General features: G+C 40.2%; 1 protein-coding gene across 3 annotated transcripts in view; it reads right to left on the bottom strand.

Moving 5' to 3' along the window:
• Positions 1-1,260: 1,260 nt before the first annotated feature.
• ctdp1 (CTD (carboxy-terminal domain, RNA polymerase II, polypeptide A) phosphatase, subunit 1) overlaps positions 1,261-26,689 on the bottom strand; it is a 99,759-nt gene continuing 74,330 nt past the window's right edge. For 2 of the 3 annotated variants that reach the window (XM_004563700.3, XM_004563701.3), the window contains exon 13: positions 1,261-2,683. In XM_004563700.3, coding sequence (XP_004563757.1) covers positions 2,491-2,683 — 193 coding nt within the window. In that variant the 3' untranslated portion in view covers positions 1,261-2,490. The remainder of the gene's footprint in view (positions 2,684-26,689) is intronic. The other variant, XM_004563702.3, reaches the window with a different exon arrangement.

Here is a 26,689-nt window from a genome sequence, read left to right as displayed (position 1 = left end):
ATAAATATCTCTTGAAAAATTAGGCTGAAGCAACAATCATTTTTCTATTACACAAGAATCTTGCCAAAGGCATGGCTTTCTCCAAGGTCCTTATGTCACGCTATTGTTTTTTGTTTGTTTTTTTGTTTGTCAGAATTGTCACCCCCAATACCATGTAAGTGATAACACAGCCTCATTAGTTTAAAAAAAAAAATCACAAATGTGACCACAGCACACAGGAATGTCCTGCAAATTCATAAAAACACCATTTAACACCAGTCAGTGTGGGTGGTATATAACAGCAGAGCAATGTTTAATGGGCAGCAACAAGCTAATGCTGATTCCCATTAGATAACTAATACCCCCAGTAATGAAAGATTAAAATGTTTTCACCGCTGAGTCGATGTATCCATAGATTTTGTGGTAAATTCTCAATTTGCTTGTTTGTCTAAAAGTATGGTATTTATATGTTGTTGTTGTTTTTTTAAAGGGCTGTCTCTCAAGCCTGGGCTATTTGACTTTTTTGAATGGGTTCATGCGAATATCGCTACAATAGTGCACTAATTACTCGGATGGCAAAATTAAAAATAAAAAATACAATTGTGTGAACTCTTCACACTCTATCATGGGGTGCCATCTAAGACAGTAGAAAGCAAGGGACTGTCAAAAAACGTATGGTGCATTGTCAGTGGTGGACAACTCCAGGCCTTGAGGGCCGGTATCCTGCAGGTTTTAGATATCACCCTGGGTCAACACACCTGAATCACCCGATTAGTTCATTACCAGGCCTCCAGAGAACTTCAAGACCTGTTGAGGAGGTAATTTAGCCATTTGAATCAGCTGTGTTGGATCAAGGACACATCTAGAGAATGCCAATGGTAGCTAGCAACCTAGCTAATTGTAGCATTTTTCTTTAATGTTAGTTATATCTTGTAGAGTCTTCTTCTTTGTAGGATGAACTATTTTAATGTTCTCTTTTGAATCTAAGAGGAGTTGAAAATGTTAGCCAAATACAGCAGCTAGCTTGACTACTACAGTCGGCTAATGTGGTTATTGTGTATGCTAATCCTGCAACAGTACTACAAGAATGTGTACTAGCGTCTGGAAAGAAACTACAATAGTAACTAACTTTGCTTTTTATACCACTTACAGTTAAATGAATAGCTCACATTTTGGGAAATATCTTAAGAGTTAAAGATGTCATGTATCCCAGACAGCTTAGTGTTCCCCCAACCCCCGAAAACACAGATAAAATCTATTGTTTTAATGAAACACAACATCTTCATTTCTTAATAAGTGACCTTTATTTTCATTACTGATAACCTGACAATTATTTTCATGACTAATCGATCAGCAGTTTTTTCAACATAATATCAACACAGAAAAATGGCTGTCAAAAGACTGAGGTATTTTTTTTTCCTTTTGCCTTACTACAGTTGACCAAATATTTACCATCATACATGAGAAAGAAAGAGTAAAATCTTCACACTGGGAAAGCAAAAACTGGCAAAGGTTTTGCATTTTTGCATAAAAAGGAGAATAAAACAAATATTTTATTATCAAATTATTTGTCACTTAGCCATCCCCACTTAGCCAGCTACAGGTGGTCACCTCTCGACAAGAAATATTTCCCAAAATATCAGACTAGTCCATCAAATCACAGAATGCTGAGCTACAAATGAAATCAGATTAAAAACCCAAACTAGATAAGGGAATTCAGATTTTGTTTCTTTTGTCAATTGGTGATTGGCTCCAGTGGGAGATAAGTAAAAGGAAGGTATCCATTCTAACAAAAAGATCAACAATTAAGGTAGCAGATGAAGGAAATGTGAGCCATATTAAAAACAAAGTTGGGATCACTTCATGGTTATAGAGCACAAAAGACTCAATAGTTGATCTCATTGTCGCAAATGTACCAAATGTACAAACACAACGAAGAGGAAGAAACAAGCTGTGGAAACACATTCATATGTCTAGATCTGCTGGTTGCATTCATAACACAAAGAAACTGTCAAAGAGGCCAAAAATAAAAATAAAAGTGGAAGTCAAGAGTAAAATATTTAGCTGCAGGCCTTAGTAAAACTATCTCAAACTCTTTGGCATGTACAATCAGCAAAATTTACATGTTATGATTTCACTCATTTGTTTCTCAACAATATAAAAATCGAAATAGAAAAACAAAATGTATCAAATTTCACATGTCCTACAGATTTTTTATGTTACAATAAAATGTTAACATCAAAGGGTTTTTTTTGTTGCATTTTGTTATTTTTGCCAAAAAGGTTACACATCAATGCTACAAAAATCTAAGTCTTTATTTTTGTCTTGATTTTTGTACAACACATCCTTTCTGTACAGGATAATCTTTTTTTGTCTTCTTTATTTTCTATTACAACACTCATACATCCTAATTACACACAGATCCCAAGCAGAAAAATAATTGTTTAGGTACCATTTTTATGGGAGACTGGGGTTTTATTTTTATTGTCTTTGAGCCCCTTAATTTCATCATCACATAAAGTCATTTAGCTCTGCCTCCAAGGCGGCGGCCATCTCATCTTCCTCCGAGTTACTGCCTTCTTCTTCCTCGTTAGAGTCTTTGGAAGATTCATCGACAAATTTCTCCTCTTCTTTCTTGTCTTCTGTGTTGTTGCTGTCGACATTGTCTTCCTCCTTATCTTCCTCGTGCTTACGTTTCTGGCCCCTAAAGAAATGACACAGGATTATTTATGAGAACTTATAAAGCCTGATATTTATGAGATCCTGAGGAATATTTTCAGTTCGCACTATTAAAACATTCAATAAGATTTAAAGGTGCTTAATTTTGTTAAGTTTGTCAGAACAATGCTAGCATTTTACCTATTTCCTGCCTTTGTGCTAGGCTAGTTAGCTGTGGCTTCATACTTTGCAAAAACACATGAAAGCGATGTCACTTAGCAAAAAAAAGAGCATTTAATTAAAAAAAACAACAACTTTGAAACATCATGAACGGAAAAAGTGCCTGCTTTTAAATTCTTAGCCAACTATCCAAATAATCTTTAGTTTCAGTCCTATTTTGAATATAGTAATCTCTTCCAAGATGAAAATGACAGCTGGATAAACAGATTTAATCTCTTTCAACATGTTCAAAACATGAAAGAATGACATTCTCCCATCTATTAAACTGCTAGGACCTTCTCAGTCCCCATATCGCACCTATTCCCCTCTACAGCAGATTATGGACTAATTTCTTGGACATCATGAATAACCATCACCCTAGCTTACATTAATCTGCATATCTTCATACCAAAATGAGCCTAATGAGTATGTGCAGATTAATGTATCAATTAATAAATGTCACATTTGCTACTATAGGTAGTCCACCCCATGACAAATGCTATGATTTGCTCGTGATACCAGTCCTCATTTAGCCCGATAATCTGTTTTTAGTCTACAAATCTCACACCCATCACTAGACAGTTGTTAAATTCATATATCTTATGCACAGCCTTCTCAATAGAAACTAAAACATACAGTGAATCCACCTTAAATGTTCTATACTGATGGTATATTTGAAGCATCTGTGTAGGTATTGTTGAAGCTGGAGGAAAGCACACATAGCTGAAGAATTCTTTGATATTACTGTGAACATGCCATCCCTCTTTTCACTCCACTCCAGTTTCTCCATGGCATCCTCAGTAGAATGGCTTATTAGCATGATGCTAATGAGGTGTGTAGGTGTTTTGTATGGTCATTGAGAAGGTCTGACACCGGCTCTGACAAGAGGACCCATCTCATTAGACCGCACTGTGTCAGACAGCCTCGCTAGCCTCCCACGGCAGTGGGGATCTGCCTTTGTGTTCATTAAAGGTCAGATGTCGGCTTACATCTGTGGAGAGGTTTCGTGACATGACGGTTTACAGCGGACCCCTGCAGACGGTGTCTGTGAGCAAAAGGGCTGCGCTTGTGTTACAACAAACAAGCTCAGAACCCCTGAACTAACAAGAAGTTTAATCTCCAGAGCCAGAAGTTGGAACCTCAGCGGTGAGAGGGTAATGTGAGGCTGAGCTGTGAGGGCAAGAGTGGATATGAGGAACTAATTATTATTTATCTGGAGACAACGGAGAAGAAAAGCCAATCCATCAATGTACTGTATCACGCTGCCTGAGCACGCCCATCACGCTATATGGGCCCGTTTATCAGGATGTGTGTATCACATGAATATTTCCATACCCACATCCACACCGAAGAATGGTGATTCTTTCCAAATATTAACAATGGGGACAGCAGGGGGCGGGAGGGGAATGGCTTCCCCCATTGCTTTCTGCTCTGCATCATTACATCCAATCTAAATCCTCAGCTATTAATCCAACCACCCACAGACACACACGCTACTTACTCCCACGAAACTCATTCAAGTCACCTCCCAAGCAGGCTTCAGCAGCTATCCATTTTAAAAAATCTTTTTCACCTTCTGTTAAATGACATGGCTACAAAGGGAGAAGCTGCCGTTCACTAGTTTATTTACTAGTTAGTAACAGGCTGCAGAATAAGCCATCTACAGCTTCTTTCTTTCATTTAGATATTAAACGGTCATAGCTGAGGGTGTACAGTCCTGGTGCATGTACACCCTCTCTCTGCTCTGGATCAGGATGTAATAGAAATAAGCTAGTCCTTATTAGATATCAGCAACAACCTCAAAGAAGCTGCTGCCTGCTATGCATAGGTTATATGACCATTTCCAAACAAATCCACAGTTAAAGATTATTCACGCATATAAAACGTTCAAGACATTTGCCAGTTTTCCCAGGAGTGGACGTCCCAGCAAGTTTCTCCCCCACAGTCAGATCATTCAAAGCATGGGAAGCGCTACTAAACGACACCTGTGGTGAGGGGTGCTAGTGTCAGCGGAGCAGTCAAAAAACGGCAACATAGAGTTCATTTTTATTGGGTTCACTGGTCTGATTAAAGTTTTGTAGGAGAGGACAGCAAAAAATGAAAAAGTTCAGAAGCAGTAGGTAGTCTTCTACCCAACAGACTGTATATAAAAAGTCAAGACACCATAACAATGGCTGATCTCGATTTTAAAGCCTTAAGCACTTAGACCATGACCATCTTATTGTTTGAAAACAGGTATGTTGAGCCAGGAGAGAATCTGAAGATGAAATAGAAGAAACTGAACAGATGAAATGAGCAAATGAGACTGCAGAGTCATCAGCAAAGAGTTCATAGAGCAGAGGAGCCAAAGGTCATTCACCTGTAGACTCTTTACAATGAAACTTCTTTTTGCAAATACAAAATTTGCCCCCTATTGGCCATCATACAGAATGCAGGTTTAAGGCCCCAACCTCTAGGTTCACTGGGTTTCACTTTTATTCAGTTAGCACATTCACCAAGAGACATGCATGCTGTGGACTTTGTGCACAACTGGGGGTTTGTATATATGGATACTGAGCAACATGGACATAAATATTTATTATTAGCCTTCAAGCGGGAGTAGAAATTGATTTATAAATAAAGTATAGGGTTGTGAACAAAACAGACTCTTTTTATTTTTGTTTTGATGGCTATACAAGATGACCAAACTGAAAAACCCCAACCCCCAAACAACAACAAAAAAAAACAAAAACACGAGGGATTAAAGCTGGAAGTGTTCACAATCTGCATATCATATTATTTTTAATAAGAAATGTCTAAATTACTTGCAGCTGCCAGTGCTACGCCTCGGTCTCCTAGTAGATATACCTATGGTATGAATTTGAAAATCCTACCTGACAATTTTGTTTAGTTATTGCATTCACAAGACTTTTAAAACACTTGATCTCTGATCTTGGAGTCAAAGTCACTGGGATTTAAACTTGTGTGAGATTTTTAATAGCAGATACATGTGTGCCATGAATGTGACAATCTTGCATCACCTTGCTGGAAAGTTACTGTATTCACAAACTTGGGTATCTATGCTGCCAGGGGGTGATGACAGTACCCTATCAGTCTTTTTGAATGATAAAACTATACAGAAGCTCAAAAATATGATGGATTTATGATCTAATCCAGCTTGCTTCATGTAACACTCACAGAGTTTAGACACATTCGTTACATGGAGTACTATAAAGCTATCATTACTAACTCACGTATGCAAAGCCCTGAGGGGTTTTGGTGAATGTGCTCCTCAGACTCTCAGTAAAGTCCAATATTTCACTCTCTCTTAAATGAATACAGTTCCATCGTTTTAAATGGCTCCACAGGAAACCCTAGAGCTGAGTCAGATACTAAAGGGGAGGAAACAAACCAAATGGGGACAGATGAAAGTGAAAAAGGCAGCCTGCTCCCTAGACAAAATAAAAAGATAAGACTGCTCGGTAATATAAAGCTTCCTCATTATTTTCAGTTGTATAACTGATACAGTGCAAGTGTTGAGATAATAGGATCTCTTAATGCACTTCTTTCATTTAAATTTCCTCATTACTGGATCTCTTATTGGCTAGTAAATTTGACGCTGTAGCTGTGAAGGCCAATCTGCCATAAAAACTTCAGGAGGAAGTTGCTAACAATGTACTTTAAAGTGTTAGCGAGGCACTTTTGACTTCTTTTTCAGCATGAGAGGATTTACCACTGTACACAAATGCTGGCTTGTCAAATAGCTGCAAATTATCAACAGCTAAATGAATTGGGCCCTAAGCCCAGAGAGTGTGCTTGAAATCAAACTGCTGTTGATAGCACAAGAAGTAGAATGGGGCTGACCTTCCAGGTGGTAATCCGCAGGCACAGTTCCTGCTAGTTATGAAAAAGAACTCAATTTTGTGTATCTAGCACCAGCTCACAACAACAGTCAGGGTGCTTTAGATCAGCGGTCCCCAACCCATGGACCGGTACCGGTCCGTGAGTCGTTTGGTACCGGGCCGCGAGAGTTGAGGCTTGGGTGTATGGTTTTCAGCGGTATTTTTGATCGTTTTTATTGTTAACTCAGTTTCCCTGGGTCTTTTCCCTTGTGTTATGAATAAATCTTCCTTTTTTGGTACCGGTACTGGTTTGATTTTAGTTGTATTTATTCGCACCTTAAAGGCCAGTCTGTGAAAATAGTGTCGGTCCATGGCGCAAAAGGTTGGGGACCGCTACTTTAGATGTTAAGGTAGAAACCCAACAACACTGGAGCATTTGGCAATTTGGGACAATGAACTCCCTTTAAAGCCAAAGCACCAGACTCAGGCAGGAACAGTCATCAGTTGTGACTGGCTGGTGGAACAAGAAGAAAGAGCCAATAAAAAAAACAGAACACAAGGAAACCATGGAAACCAGAGCAAAACACCACGTCCACTAGCACCTGATCCAGCTGTAACTAAGTTTTACCAAAAAGGACAATTTGAAGCCTAGTCTTAGAGGATGTCCGAGTCCTGAACCCCAACAGAAGCTTATTCCCCAGGAGAGAGTAAATAAAGTCAAACGCAATTCTGAAGCCAATGAAGAGAAGCCAGTTGGGCTGGTATTACCCAAATGATAAAAGGCATTGCTAAAGATTTATTATATTATATTATATAAGAGGATTAAAGATATATCCCAGTAAAAACCAATGTAAAAAAGCATGTGGTTATACAATGTGTTTCTGAGAACTATGCAACTGTTTGGAATTCTCACATTCATGCCTTACAGGTGGTTTTGGAAATTAAAATGATATTGTGTTCCTCAAAAAAATACCAGAAACGTCAGTTATGAGGGTGCAAAAGGCGATAACATGCTTGTTATTAGAGACACAGATGTTCCGGTCATTACTCTGAGGTTTTATTATGTGTGTGTACTATGGGAGTATAATTGCATGAGGACATACTACAGAGCGCCTGCTAGCGAACAAATAGCCTGCAGCTACAAAGCCTAAACACATCATTAGAGCCACCAGTGATACAAAATAACAAATAAAAGTTAGGAGAAATGCATCTGCCCCAAGTTGACATACATTTTTATAAAACTGCGTTCTTCAATCCAGGCAGCACGAATGGTGCCCAGGGGAGCATTCAAAGGAGCTGCACTGGGAATGACTTCACAGAAAGGGCACGGTAACCATCCCGCTGATAGAAAAGTAAGCTCTTATTTAAGGCCGGGGCGCCGAACACCACCCAAGGCATCCTGATCTAGGACTGTTGAGGAGACGCAGTGAGAAATCACTTCAAACACTTCTGACAGCTCTGCTAACAGCAAGGAGGAAGGAAGGGTTGGTTGGAGGGGAAAGATGGAGCAGAAAGGCAAATGGAGCAAATGCAGTGGGGAAGAGGAGGAAACAGAGCACAGAAGACATAAGAGGGAGGTAATGAACTGAATAATGAACTAAACTTTGAGGGGCTCAGACCAAATCTTGTTGATTTCTTGGGGGGTTGATTTCTTACTTTCTACAGTTTGTTAAGCTAATTCCAAGATAACTTTTTCAAAACAGAGGATGGAAATCAAAATCAGATTTCCTTTCACACTTCATCCAACACTTTTTCTATCCATAACGGCCGTTTTGGCACAATGTCAACTACTCCCAATGTATTTAGCCAGCTAGAATTTATTTTTAACCATAATCCATATCATTTACAGCGGATATGTCAAGCACAGATGCTTACACAGATATATGCATGTATTCAGAAGCTCCATATGCAGAGAAATGATAAGCAGTCTATTTAAAATGACTGTTTTTCTGCTGACTTTATCTTCTCAGTGTATGAGGGAAGCTTGTCAGTTTTGCTTAGCTATGCTTCAAACACAATAGGGGCTTTCAGCAGCGTTCAAACCAAACAACAGACACAATGACAGTTAAACAACAAACAGTCACACAAGTCCCTTTTTGAAGCCACATGCTTTTAAGCCCCACTTTTCAACAAAGCTCACTTTCTGCACTGTTCTGTTCAGTAAGGTCAGGAGAAAAGTCAAGACGAAGACACTCAATTCATAACAAAGTACAACAGTAGTTGCCTCAAGGTGCTTTATACTGTAAGATGAAGAACCTACAATAATACAGAGAAACCGCAACTATCAAACAACCACCTATGGGCAAGCACTTGGCGTGAGTGGGAAGGAAAAACTCCCTTTTAACAGGAAGAAACCTGAGGAACCAGGCTCAGGGAGGGTCGGGCATTTGCCGCGACTGGTTGGAGGTGAGGGGAACCAGACAGGACCAAAGCCGTGGAAGAGAACCACAGATTAACAATAACATTAACAATTAAATACTGCTTGTGTAGTTAAAATCCATTTGATCCATTTGAAACCATTACACTAGCAAAAACCTGCCCTGCTGTGCTTTTTCAAATTCTACACTCTGTATTTTGTGGTGACTCAAACAAATTACAATATAATTATTTTACCGGCCAACCATTTTGACAAAATCTGCACGTCTTGCAGATCCCAAAACAGAAAAGCTTGTGGCAGGAAAACTGCAATACCAAAATGAATGTACGGCACATCTTGTGGATAGCGGCATCTTCAAATTTGCAAAACAAACCCCTAGATGAACTGCTGTTAACATGGGTAGTGTTAATCATTTAAAGATATAACTGGTACAGCCTTCCTATAGTTTTTAGTTTTTCTCTACTTTTCCTCTAAGACCTTTTTCTCCTTTAAAACAGTTCACCAGACGATAGGCATCTCCAAGCCAAGGCTGTGACAAAGGTGTGACGCAGCATGTCAACTGTGTGATTCCCTGTCAGTATCATTTATATCTTCCCCTGTCACCAATGTCTACATCAAACCACCCCCATCTCTGGCTAAGCCACAGGCTGCAGAATCACATTAAAGCCCCCCGGCATCTTATCATATGACTTCTGTTTTTTTTTTATTTCATTTCTGAGCGCTTACTTGTAGCATTAGCTTTGACGAGGCAGCAGGGATCATTTCTCAGGAGTTTCAGATGGATTTGGACCAGGATACGTTAGTTTTTACCTAAAAACACACTAGGGGATTAGTGAAACATCAATACTGATGAAGGGAGAAGACTCTGGTTCAATACTGCAACAAAAAACATCCATTACATACCCCAAAATCTTTGAGATAGGGCAGAAAAGTCTTAAAACACCAACACTTTGGACTGGTTCCAACATTGCTTAATTCATTTTTAAGCTTGCAATGTCCCCACTCATAAAATATTTGAGCTGTGTCTTTGCTTTGGGGCTTTCCGTCTCTATACTCTACCAGAGCTGTCACTGTTGACCCTGCTATATCTCTTATGTTGTATCATCCCCTCCCCCTCCAAAAATAAAAATTAAAGACTGTTCGAGTTAGCGAACAGTGACAGGTGACACATGACTGCGAGGTTACAGGGATATTCAATATAGTTGAGTGAAAAATGGAATGAGTCTACTCAACGCAGAACTTTGCAGATGTGCTTCGGGTGGTACATAAACCTCTAATCCCATCAGTGTGATACCGAATAATCAATGGATATCGGGGAAAAGGGCACGCTTCACATCATTCCTTTGTTTCCTCTTTCTTCAGGGACTGAGTCAGCAGACTGAACATGCGAATGCTTAGTCCAGTCACTTGGAAAAGAGCAAAGTTAATATTTAATCTTTATACATGGGAGGTGCCAAGGGTCCAGTCACAACAAGAATAAGTGTGTCTGGTACAGAAAAGATGTCGGAGCTCATACAGAGAGTCTGAGGCAATTATGACGCTGATTTATGGCTTTAACACCGAGATCAGCTCCACTTGGAAACAGAACACCTGCTGAGAAATAAACCTCGGATGGATGTCGTTTGATTGGACATGAAACAGAATTTAAACTACTTATCTAAGACCTGAAGTAAGAAAGGGCTTTTAATGTCTATAACACAGCAGCCTAAGTAAGGTTTACATTATTGAGCCTAATTAAAAACAAAGTATACTGGGAACTTCGTGTTCAGACAAAATCTAAGAGTGGAATTTATTTATTTTGAATATTTATATGAAGACTTTTATAATAAATCTACATTACAGCTTAAAAATCAGGACTATTTTTGATATTCCACAAACCCCCAACAACTTCAGTCCATGCTGTGGGTGGAGATTGCTAAGGACTTTCTCATCTCAAAGCATTTTTTTTCCTTAACAGACTAACTACCCCAGTGTTGGAATCTGGCTCCTGATGAGGTACTTTTTACACCTCTATTGTTGGCAGTTGCCTACTGACTAACAGCTCGTCTAATTATCAATATTGAGCCCTAAGTAGAGACCATAATCATGGTCTTCAATCAGTGGTGATTACACCAGGACACTCTTTGTGTTTTCGCTAAGCTGTGAAAATAGGAAAAAGCTTTAGATTCAAATTTGTGACGTTTGCAGTAAGACGACATTAGCACAGTGTCAAAAAACCAAACAAACAGAGCTTCCTATTTTGTGCGCTTGCAGAGTGACAGCAAAGCAAATGCGGAGTCACCAGGCAGAATGTGAATGTGAATCAAGTTTTGTGAAAATGCAATGATGCAGAGTCACAGCGTTCAGTGAAATGCCAGTCGCTGGGATGGAAAATAATGAGTCTGTCCCAATGATGGCTTCATGCCATCATTGCACTGTGAGACAGTTCTATCTCACAGTACAAACACAATCCCAGAAACGTTAGGGTGCTGGGTAAAAGTAAATAAGAACAATGCAGTGACTTGCAAATTTCATAGACCCATATTTTATTCAAAACAGAACATACAAAAGATAACACGTTTAAGCTGAGACATTTTACTATTTTATGAAAAATATTATCTTATTTTGAATTTGATAAGAGCAACATGTTTATACAGGGCCATGTTTACCACTGGGTAGCATCACCTCTTCTTTAACAACAGTCCATAAACTTCTGGGAAGTGAGGAGACCAGCTGCTGGACTTTTGAGAGAGGGAACTTATCCCATTTTTGTCTGATATACAATTCAAGTGAATTTGAACTACATCTACAAAAAACGTTGCCATTCCAGTCATGAATATCCAGGCCAGGGAGTTAAAGTCACCTTTGCTCTTTCCAAAGACCCTTAAAACAAACAGCTTAAAAAAGTGTTGCCTACAAAGCAGGTTTATTGTGGGTATAATGGCAATCATAACCTAAAGTAAAAGCAGGTCAGGGTGGCTGAACAAAGCTGCGACCCATACCCCCTTTTACATGAATCACTGTCTGTCCAATTTCCAACAGTTAGCAGATATTAAGTGGTGACTAAAGTACACGAGTGAAGCCTCAGGAGTTTTTCAAAATCCACTTTTCCCCCCCCCCACACACACACACACACACACACCGCAAACATGTGTTGAGGACATGTAGCTTATGCATGACTGTATGGCTTATGATAAACAGTGGCTATTGACAGACCAACCTTTTCCTGAGATCCATCTCTCTACTTCAGATCAATGTGTAGTAAGATAATAAATAGAAAAACTGTGTGCGTCACCAGTTTGTAGGACAAAACTGGCTCAGATTACTTGCAGTTTCGGTTTTCCTTCTCGTGCATTTCTCCTTCCTCCCACTTTCCTATCTGTGAAAAGCCTGAATAAGCATTCCTTTTCCTCATGGTCTTCCGCCCCCTCTCGCACTGCTGAACTGTGCGCACAGGGATCACTACCCTGTTTTCCTTCTGCTTTGCTGAGGTTCGGCTTATTTACAAGAGACATGCAAGTTAAGGTGGACTGCTGCCGCCGTCTTTTAAACCCTGTGTCACTCATAATCCTTCTTTACTGCATGTGACAACTTCCAAAGCACCGTTGGGATTAAGGCTTGAGGTTTCAGTGTCAGACTAACAAGAAGGCTGTGTGTCAACTGACAAAATGTCCCATGGGATAGATTGATCCATTCAGAGAGCCAAGACGAGGCCTAAAGCTCCAGTTGCTCACACACTTCAGTAACCACTACATAACCCCCTCTGAAAGCCCTCTTCTTGTTGTTGAGCCCTCCTCAACAACAAGAAGAGGGCTTTCAGAGGGGGCAACAAAGAGGAGGTGAGGAAGGTCCAGGTGTTACTAAAGGACAAGATCAGAGAGGCTAAGGACAATTACAGGAGGAAGCTGGAGTGGAAACTCCAGCAGAACAGCATGAGAGAGGTGTGGAGGGGCATGAAGACCATCACTGGATTCAGGCCAACCAACAGCAGGGGAGCTGAGGGAGGTGAGAATAGAGCCGACGAGTTGAATCTGTTTTTCAATAGATTCGACACCACAGTGTCTGCTCCTACCCCCACAACCTCACCTGCAGTCAGCCTGGAATCCAGAGCCACACCACTGTGCCAGCCTCTCTCTTCACATGTTGCCTCCTGTGAGATTCCTGACACCCCTCCCCCACCCATCACCTTCACTCAATACCAGGTTGAGATGCAAATGAGGAGACTTCACTCAGGCAAGTCTGCTGGACCAGACGGAGTGAGTCCCCTTGTCCTCAAGGCCTGTGCCCCCCAGCTGTGTGGAGTCTTTCATAAACTGTTTATGCTGAGTCTGAGTCTGCAGAGGGTCCCGGTGATGTGGAAGACATCATGCCTCGTCCCTGTACCAAAGACGCCTCGTCCCAGTGGCCCCCAGGATTACAGGCCCGTGGCACTGACCTCCCACATCATGAAGACCCTGGAAAGGCTCATCCTGGACCAGCTGCGACCCATAGTAAGACCACATCTGGATCCCCTTCAGTTCGCTTATCAGCCTCGTCTCGGAACAGAGGACGCCATCATCTACCTGCTCAATCGTGTCTACACCCATCTGGACCAGCCGGCGAGCACTGTGAGGGTCATGTTTTTTGACTTTTCCAGTGCTTTCAACACCATCAGGCCGACCCTCCTGGGTGATAAGTTAGCAGCGATGCAGGTGGATGCTTCTCTGGTGTCCTGGATTGTTGATTACCTGACAGGAAGACCACAATATGTACGTCTCCCACAGTGTGTGTCTGACAAGGTGATTAGCAACACAGGGGCACCACAGGGGACTGTCCTCTCCCCCTTCCTCTTCACCCTCTACACCACAGACTTCAGCCACTGCACAGAGACCTGCCATCTTCAGAAGTTTTCTGATGACTCTGCGGTGGTTGGATGCATCAGCAGGGATGATGAGACAGAGTACCGGGCTGTGGTCGACTCCTTTGTCACGTGGTGTGAGCAGAATCATCTGCAGCTCAACGTGGCAAAGACCAAGGAACTGATCGTGGACTTCAGGAAGACCAGGAAACACTTGACCCCTGTTTCAATCCAGGGGGTCAGTGTTGACATTGTGGAGGACTATAAATACCTTGGAGTACACATTGACAATAAACTGGACTGGGCTAAAAACACCACAGCACTTTACAGGAAGGGCCAGAGTCGTCTCTATTTTTTGAGGCGACTGAGGTCCTTCAACATCTGCCAGAAAATGCTGAGGATTTTCTATGAGTCTGTGGTGGCCAGTGCGATCCTCTATGCTGTTGCATGCTGGGGGAGCAGGCTGAGGGTCGCAGATGCCAACAGACTTAATAAACTGATCCGTAAGGCCAGCAATGTTGTGGGGATGGAGCTGGACTCCCTCAAGGTGGTGTCGGAGAGGCGGATGCTGTCCAAGATAAAGACAATGTTGGATAACACCTCCCACCCACTCCATGACATGTTGGTCAGTCACAGGAGCTCGTTCAGTGAGAGACTGAGATTACCGAAAAGCACCACTGAACGACACAGGAAATCATTCCTGCCTGTGGCCATCTCCCTGTACAACGCATCCACTTAACACACTGTTTGCTGCTACAACTACACATGTTTCTTTTCCAAATATTTATTTATAAGTGACTTATGTATGTATGTATGTATATATATGTATATATTGTACTATTCTTAGTTAGCGTATTGTCTGTCTTGTCTTAATGTTGGTTTAAAATGGAGCACTGTAACAAAAAATAATTTCCCCCAGGGATCAATAAAGTATTCTGATTCTGATAACTAAAATTTTCATTTTCAATTCACTATTGGTGTTACCATCAGAGAATACACATTTTTCCTAGCTACAAGTGGTTGCAGGTAGAGCAGGGCGATATGGCCAAAAATATTTATCACGATATATATTTGAAAATTTGCGATAACGATATAACCGACGATATAATTGATGCGAGACAAAATACAGTTGTATTTTGTAGTAATGTTGTGGAGTTCCACAACATTACTAGCGCAAAAAGACAACCTTCCATTTATTTTCACTTAAACAAGAAGCTGGTTTTTATGTACATTAAAGCTTTATAAAAATGTAACAGTGCAAATGCAAATTCCTTGCTGAAAGTTTAACCAAAAGGCATTTCCAGTAGAAATGGGCTGACATATCCTGAGCATAACCATGTATAATATCCACTGAAGTTAAAAAGAGGTGCTTTGCAACATTAAACTGCAGTGTGCAGTACGCATTTTTTGGACCATAAGGTGCACGGGATTATAAGGCACATTAAGCGAAACAAAGCAGTCAGATAAATCAAACTTTATTAAACTCATTCTTCTTGCTTCCTCCACTTCTGTACCATTGATTCATTAATGTTGAATTCTCTGGCAGCTGCTCTATTCCCATGTTGTTGCAGTATATTAATGACTAACCTTGTATTGTGGATGGATTATCTCAGTTGTTCTCCTGACTGAAGTTTGGTCCGTTTACAGCATCCTGCCATGCGATTGCATTTGTCTCCAACTATCAGGAACTTTAACGTTAACTTTTATAAGTGGAAAAATGTTAGTGTTCGTCCTCCAGCTTCACTGTTTATGTTATGCTAACATAGCTGTGTCGCTAGCGATCATGTAGCACATCATTATATACCAGCTAGCCCAACTTCAGTAACCCTACAAACGTCACTGCTGTTTAGTTTCCTGTCTTCATTTATGTTGGAAGTGATAGCAGAGCTGTACGTTTTAATTTTTTCAGAAATCTCTCAGTCAGAACATGCTATATCATGCTTAGGTAACTAGCAAAACTAGCGAGCTAACTTCCGCTAGCTTCCTGCTAACTTCTAACTCCGTTAAATGTAATAAATTTTGTTTTCATGGATGCCTGGAAGTTAAACTTCATAGTTACACCTGGTAAAGCAGCAATGCTGATCGTTTTATTAAAGATGAAAGAATTTAGAGAGTTTTTAACTCTCAGTGATGCGGTAGTGTTGTTTGACCTGAAGCATACAGAGTTTAGGACCCAGATTACTCCCAGATTTAAGAGCATCTTAGTCCGACAAATACGACAATAACGACGGCCGCTTGCATGTTCTGCAAAAAAATGTGCTTTGTCGTGTATCTGACGGACAAACACCAAACCAGTTCCACATCACTGAAGTTGCACCATTTTTATAAACCAATTCTGGTTCATCTGTTTCACTCAACAATCGGCCATGTGCGTATGAAAACAAAGGCACTGCGCACGCGCGTTTTACTCCCATTCTATCACGATATTTCATTTTCCTATCGTTGCCTAACATTATACCGGTATTACCGTGAACGGTATAATATGGCCCAGCCCTAGTTGCAGGGGGTCGCTGACTGGTTTCTAGACCAGTGTGGCTGGGGCTTTAGTTATCTTTCACTACAGATACACATTTTGTAGACTTTTAGATAATTAAAGGTTTTATTATTGGTGGCTGATAAGGTGAGGAAAAGGAGCAATTGTCAATATGCCAAGAGCGCAAGTGTTAGTGTCAGCTCAGAAAATGCACTGATGTAGTGACAGGTAGCTATCAGAATAGTTTGCTAACATCTGAAGAGCCAGATAACTGCTCATGGCCAAACGCGACAGTGATGCACTAAAATGGTCAGGCTATGGTAATGGATGTCCCTACTTCATGTTATAGTTTATCCACAGTTAGCAACCGGTTAAATGACAAAAACAAATAAAAAAAATATAAAATAAAATAAAAACTGTCCTAGAAAAATCTTTGAAAACTATCAAGAAAACATGATAAAGAATCTTAAATGTTAAAATCTTTTTCTACTTTTAGAAATGATATCAAGTTATAGGTTTTTTGTATCCGCAAGCAATTTTCCACCAAACCTCCACCCCAGCTCACTGTTTTCATACAGTTTCTAACTTAACTTCAGTGTGCTTCAAGTCTGACAGAAATATGCTGCCAAATATAAATTACTGCAGATGGAAATAATCTTCTTTTGACTACAGCAGTGCAGAATGAACCAGCTTTTTTTTTATATCCATATCACTTGTTGCCACGTGCACTTCCACCTCATGGCTGTGAGAAGCCTCGCTCAAAGGTACCCTGGTGCAGATTGGAGGGGAGGGGCAAATGGTCTCTGAGAAATATCCAGAAACCTTTCTTCTTTTTATACCACAGTTCACGTGTCTATTTCTCTCTAAAAAAGAACTTTGTGCTGAACACACAAATACTTTCAGAATGTGACAAAAACACTATCAAATTTAAACACCATTTATGCTGTTCTCCATCATAATGACACCTCACATTAATAACTTGAGCGCTGGAGCGTTACACCTTTTGTTCTCTGTGGGCTGATACTGATATCAGTATTTTAAAATATAGCAATATAAAGCTAATGTATTTTTTTCTACATTGTATCAAGCATTTCTGCAATGTAACTGACTAGACACAGAAGCATGTGGAGCCATTAGCATAATGCTAAAAACCTCTCTTCTGCTGATCTGATAGGATGCAGAGCTGAGGGAAGCTGGTCAGGCTTAGCCTCAAAGTCTCCTTGAATTCAAGGCATCTAAAATAAATTCTTACAAAAATATTCAGTGCTTGTAGCTCCTTCAACCAATGATTTGCTCATAACATACATAACACCAGGGTTTCCCTCTGCCTGTCTCTGTCCAACAATGGAATCAAGGACTTAACATCCAGCCTCCTTATGGTTAGAGTAACACAGAGTACAAGGATAAAGTTTACCCATATGTGAATTTGCTGTTAGAGCTCCTCACCACCAGCTTAAACCAGTTTCTGCATTATCTATTGGGGAACACCACTAGGAATTAGAAACTTGGACCCTCTAAACTGAAAGTTAGTCCAGACTTCCTGCATTAGGAAACTTAGTTAGTTGTAAATGTAACCCACATAAAATTAGGGTACCACTTTAAGGAGTAATAGATATGAGGAGAGATGGACAGCCTGCTCAACCAATCGAAATGCACAAGTCCCAGTATGCTTTGGCCAATAGGAAAGCATCCTGCCGCTGTGTGTCCCACCCACCTGCTCTGAGTTCGCTGCTACTGTATGTGTGGAGGTAGTCGCGTGCTGGCAGGAGAAAAAGAGAGCTGCGCTGCAAAACTTTGATCCCTGAGAAACCGACGTTTTTGGAGAAGGGTCTGGCTGCAGCCACTGGGGAGCGCCATATTGGAACCTCCACAGTAACCGGAAACACGTGACCTCCACACTAACCGGAAACACGTGACCTCCATAGTAGGCGGAAATACGTTCCTGCATGGATCTTTTTTTTTTTTTGTCTCGTTCCTGCATGGATCATTAACCTTGCAAATCGATCGTAAAGGTTGGTACGGAGTCTTCCATGTATAAATTTGCCGTTAATAATTATATAATTCTAGGAATCATCTACTTTGCTTACACTGATTACGTTGCCACTTTGTTAGCGTTACAACAACGGTCAGACCCCCGAGGTATCTAAACTTAAGTAAGGAATGTGTGCACTTTTGACACCTCTGGTTAGCATTTACTGGTCAGTTTCGGACATATTTGATTTTTGCTTGTTATTGAACAAATTCACTTCACTGCTTTTCACTATCTGACATCAATGCACATTGTTCCATTTACTGCATATTGCGCTTTATTCATGTCTCTCATTCCACCTGCATCAACATTGTAAAGTTTGTCACAAAGAGATTTATACATTTATAAATACTAATATTCTCTATTCCATTCTGTTCTGCTTTTTTATTGCCCAGATTTTAGTTAGCCTTTGTTAAATTGTCTTTTATATGTCAATATATATGTATGTCACAAATAAAAGTGTCTTGTAAATTATGTTTTTGTAAAGAATTTTCTCCCCAAATCTCTTACATGCTAACTGTAACGTGGTATTTCTGCTAAAACCTGAACTTAAATGTGTATATGATGTTTATCCGTTTTTCTCTCAGTTTTAGATGCACATATCAAATTTGAATTCCGCCACCAAGTCAGAATTGCAGGAATGCACAACATGTTGCTGAAGACTCTTTCACTGCCCTCTGTGCCCCACTTTCAGCCCTACTGTCAGGGCAAAGATCGAGGAGCATATAAATGGATACATTAAAAATGCTTTGCCTTTCAAAGGTATGTTTGAAAGGCAAATAGCAATGGCCCTTTTTATTTTTAATCAGCCTTATATATATTTAATAACTATAACTTTGTATATTTAATAACTATTTAATAACTATGAGGTACCTTGCTCAGGGGTACTTAACGGCTACCCTGAGGTACCCCTGAGCAAGGTACCGTCCCTACACACTGCTCCCCGGGCGCCTGCTTAGTGGGCTGCCCACTGCTTCACTGAGTGAATGGGTCAAATGCAGAGAAAAACAAGTAATTTCCCCATGGGGATCAATAAAGTATCCATTATTATTATTATTATTATTATTATTATTATTATTAAATATACCTCATAGGTAAAGTTATAAATATGCACTTCTTTTCAGCACTTCTGCAGTCTCTCTGTTGACTTTTCACATTGTACAGTTCAGTGCATTGTAAATAAAATAAATAAATAAATAAATAGGAAGATTTATGAAACCATTAGGACTTTATCACCTTTTTATCTGAAACGTTACTGGTACTATATATAACCTAACTGGCATTTAAAGAGTAAAAAAAAAAAGAATGTAGATAAAATTTTGGTTTTGATGAAAAGGACTGGTGCTAATTTAAAGAGTCAAGTCGCTAAAAGTAGATAAATGTTTTAATAAATATACATATTACAGCATTTTGTGAACATACACAAAAGTAGCCTATTTTGGCAACGAACAAGCTGAGAGAGAGTTTTATAGTTTTTGCTCTCCTTGAACAAAAATAATAGTGCATGATAATCAATGTGGATGTTAATCAATTAGATGTCCCAGACTCTACTGTTAATAATACAGCAGTCCCTCGTTTATCGCGGGAGTTACGTTCGCTACGCGAAGTAGCCAATTTTATTTTTTACAATTATTATAGATGTTTTAAGACTGTAAAATCCCTCACCACATGCTTTATGTTTCTCAGACATGCATGAACATTTTCAAACTTTTCTCTTTTGTTTAAACACTCTTAAAGTTCAACCCATTATAGAAACATAAGTCCAGTATTACAAAATGAAACCGTGCAAAACTTTTCATGTGCAGATTTATGTAAATTCGACAAGCTAAACGGATTCTGTAGTGTACAGCAGTGGTCCTCAACCTTTTTTGCACCACGGACCAGTTTAATATCAGACAATATTTTCACGGACCGGCCTTTAAGGTGTTGCAGATAAATACAACAAAATAAAATGATACAAACAAAGACAAAAACGGTGGTATTTTGTAAATATAATAATAAACGCGAATTCGGCTGTGTAGTTGTGTAACTTTATGAGCAGCGTCTTCCTGAAATGCGCCAACATTGAGAGTAATGTCCTCCTCTCTGCTTCTTGATGCTCTCTGGTCGCTATGGTAACACGTAAATAGTTCTTTCAAAATAAGACACGACCACAACACGGGAAAAGACCCAGGGAAACCGACTCAACGGACCGGTACTGGTCTGTGGCCCTGTTGGAGACCGCTGCTGTACAGGAGACACTGTAGTAGGTTGATTGACAATGGTCTACAGCAATCACAACGCACAACACAATGTACTGTAAAAAATAAATAAATAAATTAATTAAAAAAAAAATCAGCGAAACAGTCTGCAAAAGGTGAACCGCGTTATTGTGAGGGACCATTGTACAATAATTTCCAGTAGCACTGCTGATATATGATATGGTGAGTTTTGAGGTTGTCTTCAAACAAGTGCATTGTACTAGAAAAAGGTGTTTGAAGGATTAAAAATGTAAAAAGTGATTTTTTTAATAAACCCAGATTGTTAAAAAAAACCCACTTAGAATCAAATTTATTTATCAGCAGCATCAATAGTAACAAAAATACACTTTAGTTTTCGCTGTCAAAGTCGATTTAACTGAAGTTATGTGTTTCCGGTTAGTGTGGCGGTCGCAATATGCAGCCAGATGCTCTTGTGGGAGTTTTTGGGCTGGGAAAAGTATTAGATATAAGTTGCAACTAACTGTGCTGCACATAAGTTTGCTGGTTATCAGCTATCTTCCATGTTAAACGTAGCCAAAGTGAGTAAACAGGCGATGCTGCAGTTTTCTGGCAACTTTAGAAAGTACCGCGTGGAGCTAAACTGTTAGCCTTTGTTAGCTCTGGTTGCCATCAACTGCCTGAAAGTTCATCTCAATCTGCTTCCAGAAGTAAGGTAACACTTGAAGCGCAACTTACCTTCACGTCGTATTACTGTTATTAAAGAGAAAAACAACATGTCCTGTTACGTTATTTAGAGCCCTGCATTTTCCAACCGAGAGACACCATACCATTGTCTTTGGCCGTGATGCACTGAGATCGGTGAGCACATGTTGTATGTCTCAGTTAGTTCACGTCTGTTTCACATTTTATCGTTGAGAAACTGAATTAATCTCAATTGTTTGATTAATAATTGTCGCATATGCACTGACTTTACTTGGTTTAATGCATAGTTTGTGTAAGAGAGATGTTTTATTTTTGCAAATTTGAGTATTTTAATTGCAAATTGATGTTGAATGTGATTTCAACAAAATCCGAAGTTGTGAATTATAGCTAGAACAGCATAATTAATATTTGAATTGCTCTTCTGACCCTGTCTGTTGACAGGTCAGGTTTTTTTTGTATGCTGAATTGTTCCTGAGGTGGATTCCTCCGGTGAAATAGACGGCGAGCCTTCCCTCCTGGACTTAGAGAGACTGAGATTCGCTTCTTTTCCACTTGATGATCTGCTGCACCTTGCGGTGTGGTAGTACTGTATCACTCACACTTTTACACACAGCTGGTTATACATGAGACCACTGACTGACATTCTCTCACCACTATTTTCTTTCACACCCTGGGAATTTTTTGAACTTTACCCCTTGGACATTTTTTATTTGGGACTCTGAATAATAAGCTGTTGTGTAGAACACTCTCCACATGTGAAAAGAGTGTGGATTTTCATTTGAATGTACATTGGATTTGTGTAATCTGTTTCTATAAGAATTAAGGAGTCAGGTTACTAGGGTGCACCCGAGCATTGAAACCCAACATTGAAAACCAAAAGTAACACTTGGCCAAGTCATTGTCTTAGTAGTTTATGTGTTTTAGTTTTCTTTCATTTTTTGTAAGTTTCCTTTCTACCATTGTAAAGTGTCTTTAACCTGTGCTTGTCAACCTTATGGTTTATTTCACTAAAGTTGGCCGGTTCTTTTGAGTTACATTCTTGTCTCTGTGTCTCATTTAAACACACCCCTGTGCTCCTATAGTCGAGCCTATTGGCCCATTGATATATTCTTTTCAACAATTCCCCTTACTGTGTTACATAAATGATACAAGATATTTATCCCAGAAGGTCACAATGCCTGATTACTTCCCAAACCAATTTGTTGAAGATTTGTTGGACACTTAGCATGTCAGACATTTTGGACTCTCTCGCTGTATGAGCATCTACCTGCTCTGAGTTACCCAGCTACTTTGCACAAGCACACTGAAGTAACAAAAATGATGTGGACCCTTTATCAGTTGAAATTCTATTTTTTGAATTTAATTTTGTTGCTCAGCCGCTGACATACAGAGGATCCCTTTAACAGGTAAACACAGGCAAAGGTGAAAAAGCACAAATTTACAATTTTTAAATTATTATTATTATTTTTAAACCATCCACCAATCCATCACAAATGCTGCTATACAACACTGTCTAGAAGAAACGGTGTGCGCACCCACACCAGCACACACACCTTACCTCCTCAGCTAATATGACAGCTGACCTTATAACAACTCCGACAGCAGCAGTTTGTCTGAGGAAAAACTCTGGATTATGGGAAGAGATGGAGGCTTTGTCACTGAAACAACTGTGCTGGCTGCTGCTGATGAAGAGCCTTTGTACCTGACAAAACGCAAAATCACAAAGCCCCGGGGAACAGGAACAGCTCTGACTGCAAGTTAAAAAGAGAAGGCAGCCAGCTGAGTTGCGATATGAAATCAGTCACAGAGGTAAATCGGTTATAAGTGACAAGCTTGATTCAATTAGGCTGTTTGTTTCCTTCTCACCCTGAATGTCAGACACCTGCATAAGTTCCTGCTGTAATTGTAGACGTTTAATTAATCTACAGCGAGCATCAACATGCCCTGCAGCAGGGGACAGATATGAAAGCTTCGCCTTTACCGAGACAGAGAGAAAAAACAAAAACAGCGCTCTGTCTATCTATGGGTTCACAAAAACAGCTTTAATAAATGCAAATAGAATAATTTGAGCACATAGAGCAGAGATACAGTGTCATTACAGCAGGCCTCGGGTTGTCGGGCGATCCTTAAAAGCAATTACCTCAAACTGGGCCCTCGGGTGCAGACGTTGTAATTGGAAAGCTCATGGAGTCTAACTTACAACATGCACACATGCAGATAACAGCCTCAGCTTTCCCTTTACAACCCGAACCAACCGTCTTCAGGAGTGAGCAGCTCGAATGTAATGAAGATTACAATGTCAGCACTTAACAGCAATTTCTTCACATTTGAACGAGGGTAACACGGTTCACGAGCTCAACGGATAAACAGAAATTCTGCCCAAATTAAAAGCCTGATTGTCGGGACTTCAAGCCATCTACTAAAACGTGCTCACAAATTAAATACTTTGATCTGTGAGAACTTACCAGTAAATTGCTCTTTTTAGACTTCAGAATGCCAAACACTGGCAATATAAGCAAGGAAAAAGAGAATAGCCAACTACTGACTACAGTGTACTTCAGAGGGCCACAGATGACATGAGAGAGCGACTGTAGCCCAAGAGTGACAAATGTGCAGAAACAGGTGCGGTACAAGCTGCAATTTATACCCCGAAACCTCAGTTTTTCTCTTAACTGGATGGAATTATGGCAGCTATAATAGAGATGAGGAGGCAGTCAAGGGAGTGCTCTGAATGTGTGTGACAGGGTGAACTGCTATAGTGAAGGATGATGTTGTTTCTCTGTAGACTAAAGTGCTTCGGAGAAGAGGAATAAAAATTTAGAAGATAAAACGAGACAACATGAGGTCAGTAAACCTGTCAGGGGATCAAACTCATGTCCCAAAAATTAGCCTGCAGAGAGACACAAAGGTTGATTTTACAGTTTTTGAAGTTAAACTATTCTGGCTCGCTTGGAAACCCACGAGCAATGCCTCATGCGGCAGAGCAGGTCATCTAATAATGGTAGTTGGTGGTTCGAGCCCTGGAACCACCAGTCCCTTTGAAAAATGTAAATTTGATCTTGAGTTCTGAATACATTTACTGAAAAGGAAAGACCAGAAGTGTTCAGCAGACTTGTATCACTTCTCACAGCCTCTGCTCATTTTTGATTTTTCACGTTTAAAAACGTCCTTGCTGTCCCCATGTCGAGACTGAAACACCGAGGGGACCGAGCATTTGCTGTTGTGGCCCCCAAATTATGGAATAAGTTGCCCCTCCATATTAGGCTGACTCCAACACTTGAGATTTTTTAAATCACTTTTAAAAACACACCTTTTCTCCAAGGCATTTTAGGAGTAGCACCAGAGTCAGCTTCCAGTCAGTAATAGTCAGTTTTAATCTGTTTTATTTATTAATTTTCATTATTGTCCATGTTATTAATCTTTTACCATTTATTTCCCCCAGAAGCAACCTCCAGCAATGCTCCCCCAGCAGTGTTATAGGTGCACAAACAAAATGCAGAGAGACACACAGGCTTTCCACAAGTCTTGTGGACGGTTTAGAAAACCTACGCTGTGCTGCCATGCTCTTTAGATAGAAGGCAGCTTTCTCCTTCCAAACAAGCCGCACTTGTTCAGTCCTTCATCAGTGAGTTCAATGTGATTTTGCAAACTCACTCGTTTCGTGGGAGTACTGTGGCGTTATTATATTAACACGCACCTGAATGCTCCACACAAGAAAATCACCAAGCCAAGTGCTTTCACAGAGGCACTCACACTTGTAATTAGTACTTAATGAAGTGCATTTGATTAACAGCACTTGGCTGCTACTTGCCCCATTAATGCCTATGGAAGCAGTAAGGGTGTACTTGTGTAAACTCTTTTTCACATGAATGTACATAGAAACAGATGCAACAGGGGATCTTTGTAGTGGTTTCCATGGCGCCACAGGTTACAGGGGTAAACAAATGAAAACTGCAAGACTAGAGTGGAAAACAATTTACTCTGAAAAATAGATTCTAAAAAGCAGGCGGCTATGCTTCTCTTGACCCAGAGTAACAAAGGCCTCAATCAAAATGAGAAGGCAACTCGTGTTTTTCCCAGGAGGTAAAACAGCACTACAAGATTAGATGGCAGAAAATCATAAATTAATACATTTGGTGCTCTTCTCAGGCAGACTAATTCACTTATGATTAGTTTTTGTATGGAAGCCAAAACACATTCAGGCACAGACGGCAAGGAAAAGATGCATATCAGCTGCGTAGCTCAGCTGGTGGGCTTTCATCTCCCTTGTTAACTTGCAGGAGATTTCGATGTTTATTTGTATGAACTGTCAATTTAAATGGTGGAGTCACAGCTTGAGACTATCTAACCTTTGGAAATGGCATCTTTTACTAATGTATCACACAATACAAAGGACTGAATGTGTAGCATGTGATGCATGTGCGCATGTTGTGACACACTGAAGACAAGGCTCTCGTCTTGAAACACGATGCCCTCAGACAACAAGATTAAGCCAGAAATGATTAAGATGGGTAATAATTACATAACGGAGCAGTGAAGGAATTGAGATTTCACACTGAATGATAAAACGCAGTGGCAAGAGGACAGAAATTTGATGTGTAGTCTATATGCAAGGCCTTTTCTTAATCCCCAGAAAAAGGGCAGAGTGCCAGAGTAGATAGCCAGCTCCACACAGAACTATCGCCTGCAGAAGAACAAAAAAGAAAGGTAGCAGGGAGCGAGACGAGAGAGCAAGGCAAGACAGAGCGAGAGGAAGAAAGCGAGACCAGCGAGTTCCAATTCACAGTACGCCAAGATGGGCTATATTTTTACTTTCCCCTTTCATCTCTGTCAAAGCACACACTGAACAAAAGGAGGTAAATGCTGATGAGACCAGCCAGCCTCACTGTGTTGCTTCTGTTTCTGCTGTTTGCAAAACAGAGGACAGAGCATGCAGGGGGATTTAAGTAATCAGGTTTTCAGTGGTTCTACACGTTTAAAGATTGCTTCCCCATTAATCAGCAGGCTGTTATTCGATTATGTAAAAAACATGTTATGAATATTTACTTTTAGATGTTAGTAATCTAAACCCTGCATATCATGTTATATAACCATCCTATTACTGAGCAAGGCTGGGTGTTTTAACAAGCCAGGGCAGCTTTACACAACATGAATGCATTATAAGCTAACACAGTGAGCTTGTGAGTGTGTTTGTGCTTGACTAGCAAATCAGTTAATCTGTTTTTTTAAGTGCCACTTAAGTAGAAGCCACAACAAAAATCAACCAAAGTCATATTAGCCAAGCTGCGAGGGGGTGGTTTCTTTGCGATCTGATGAGGTGATGAATGTCAAGTGTGCTAACTCCAAGTAGCTGCACAAACTGTTTGCTGACGAATAAGCTGACACCGGAGAACTTGAGCTATGTGAAAGCAACT

This window comes from Maylandia zebra, linkage group LG22, assembly GCF_041146795.1.
Source record: "Maylandia zebra isolate NMK-2024a linkage group LG22, Mzebra_GT3a, whole genome shotgun sequence".
In the NCBI taxonomy this organism is placed as follows: domain Eukaryota; kingdom Metazoa; phylum Chordata; class Actinopteri; order Cichliformes; family Cichlidae; genus Maylandia; species Maylandia zebra.
This window is presented reverse-complemented; position numbering and strand designations above follow the sequence as displayed.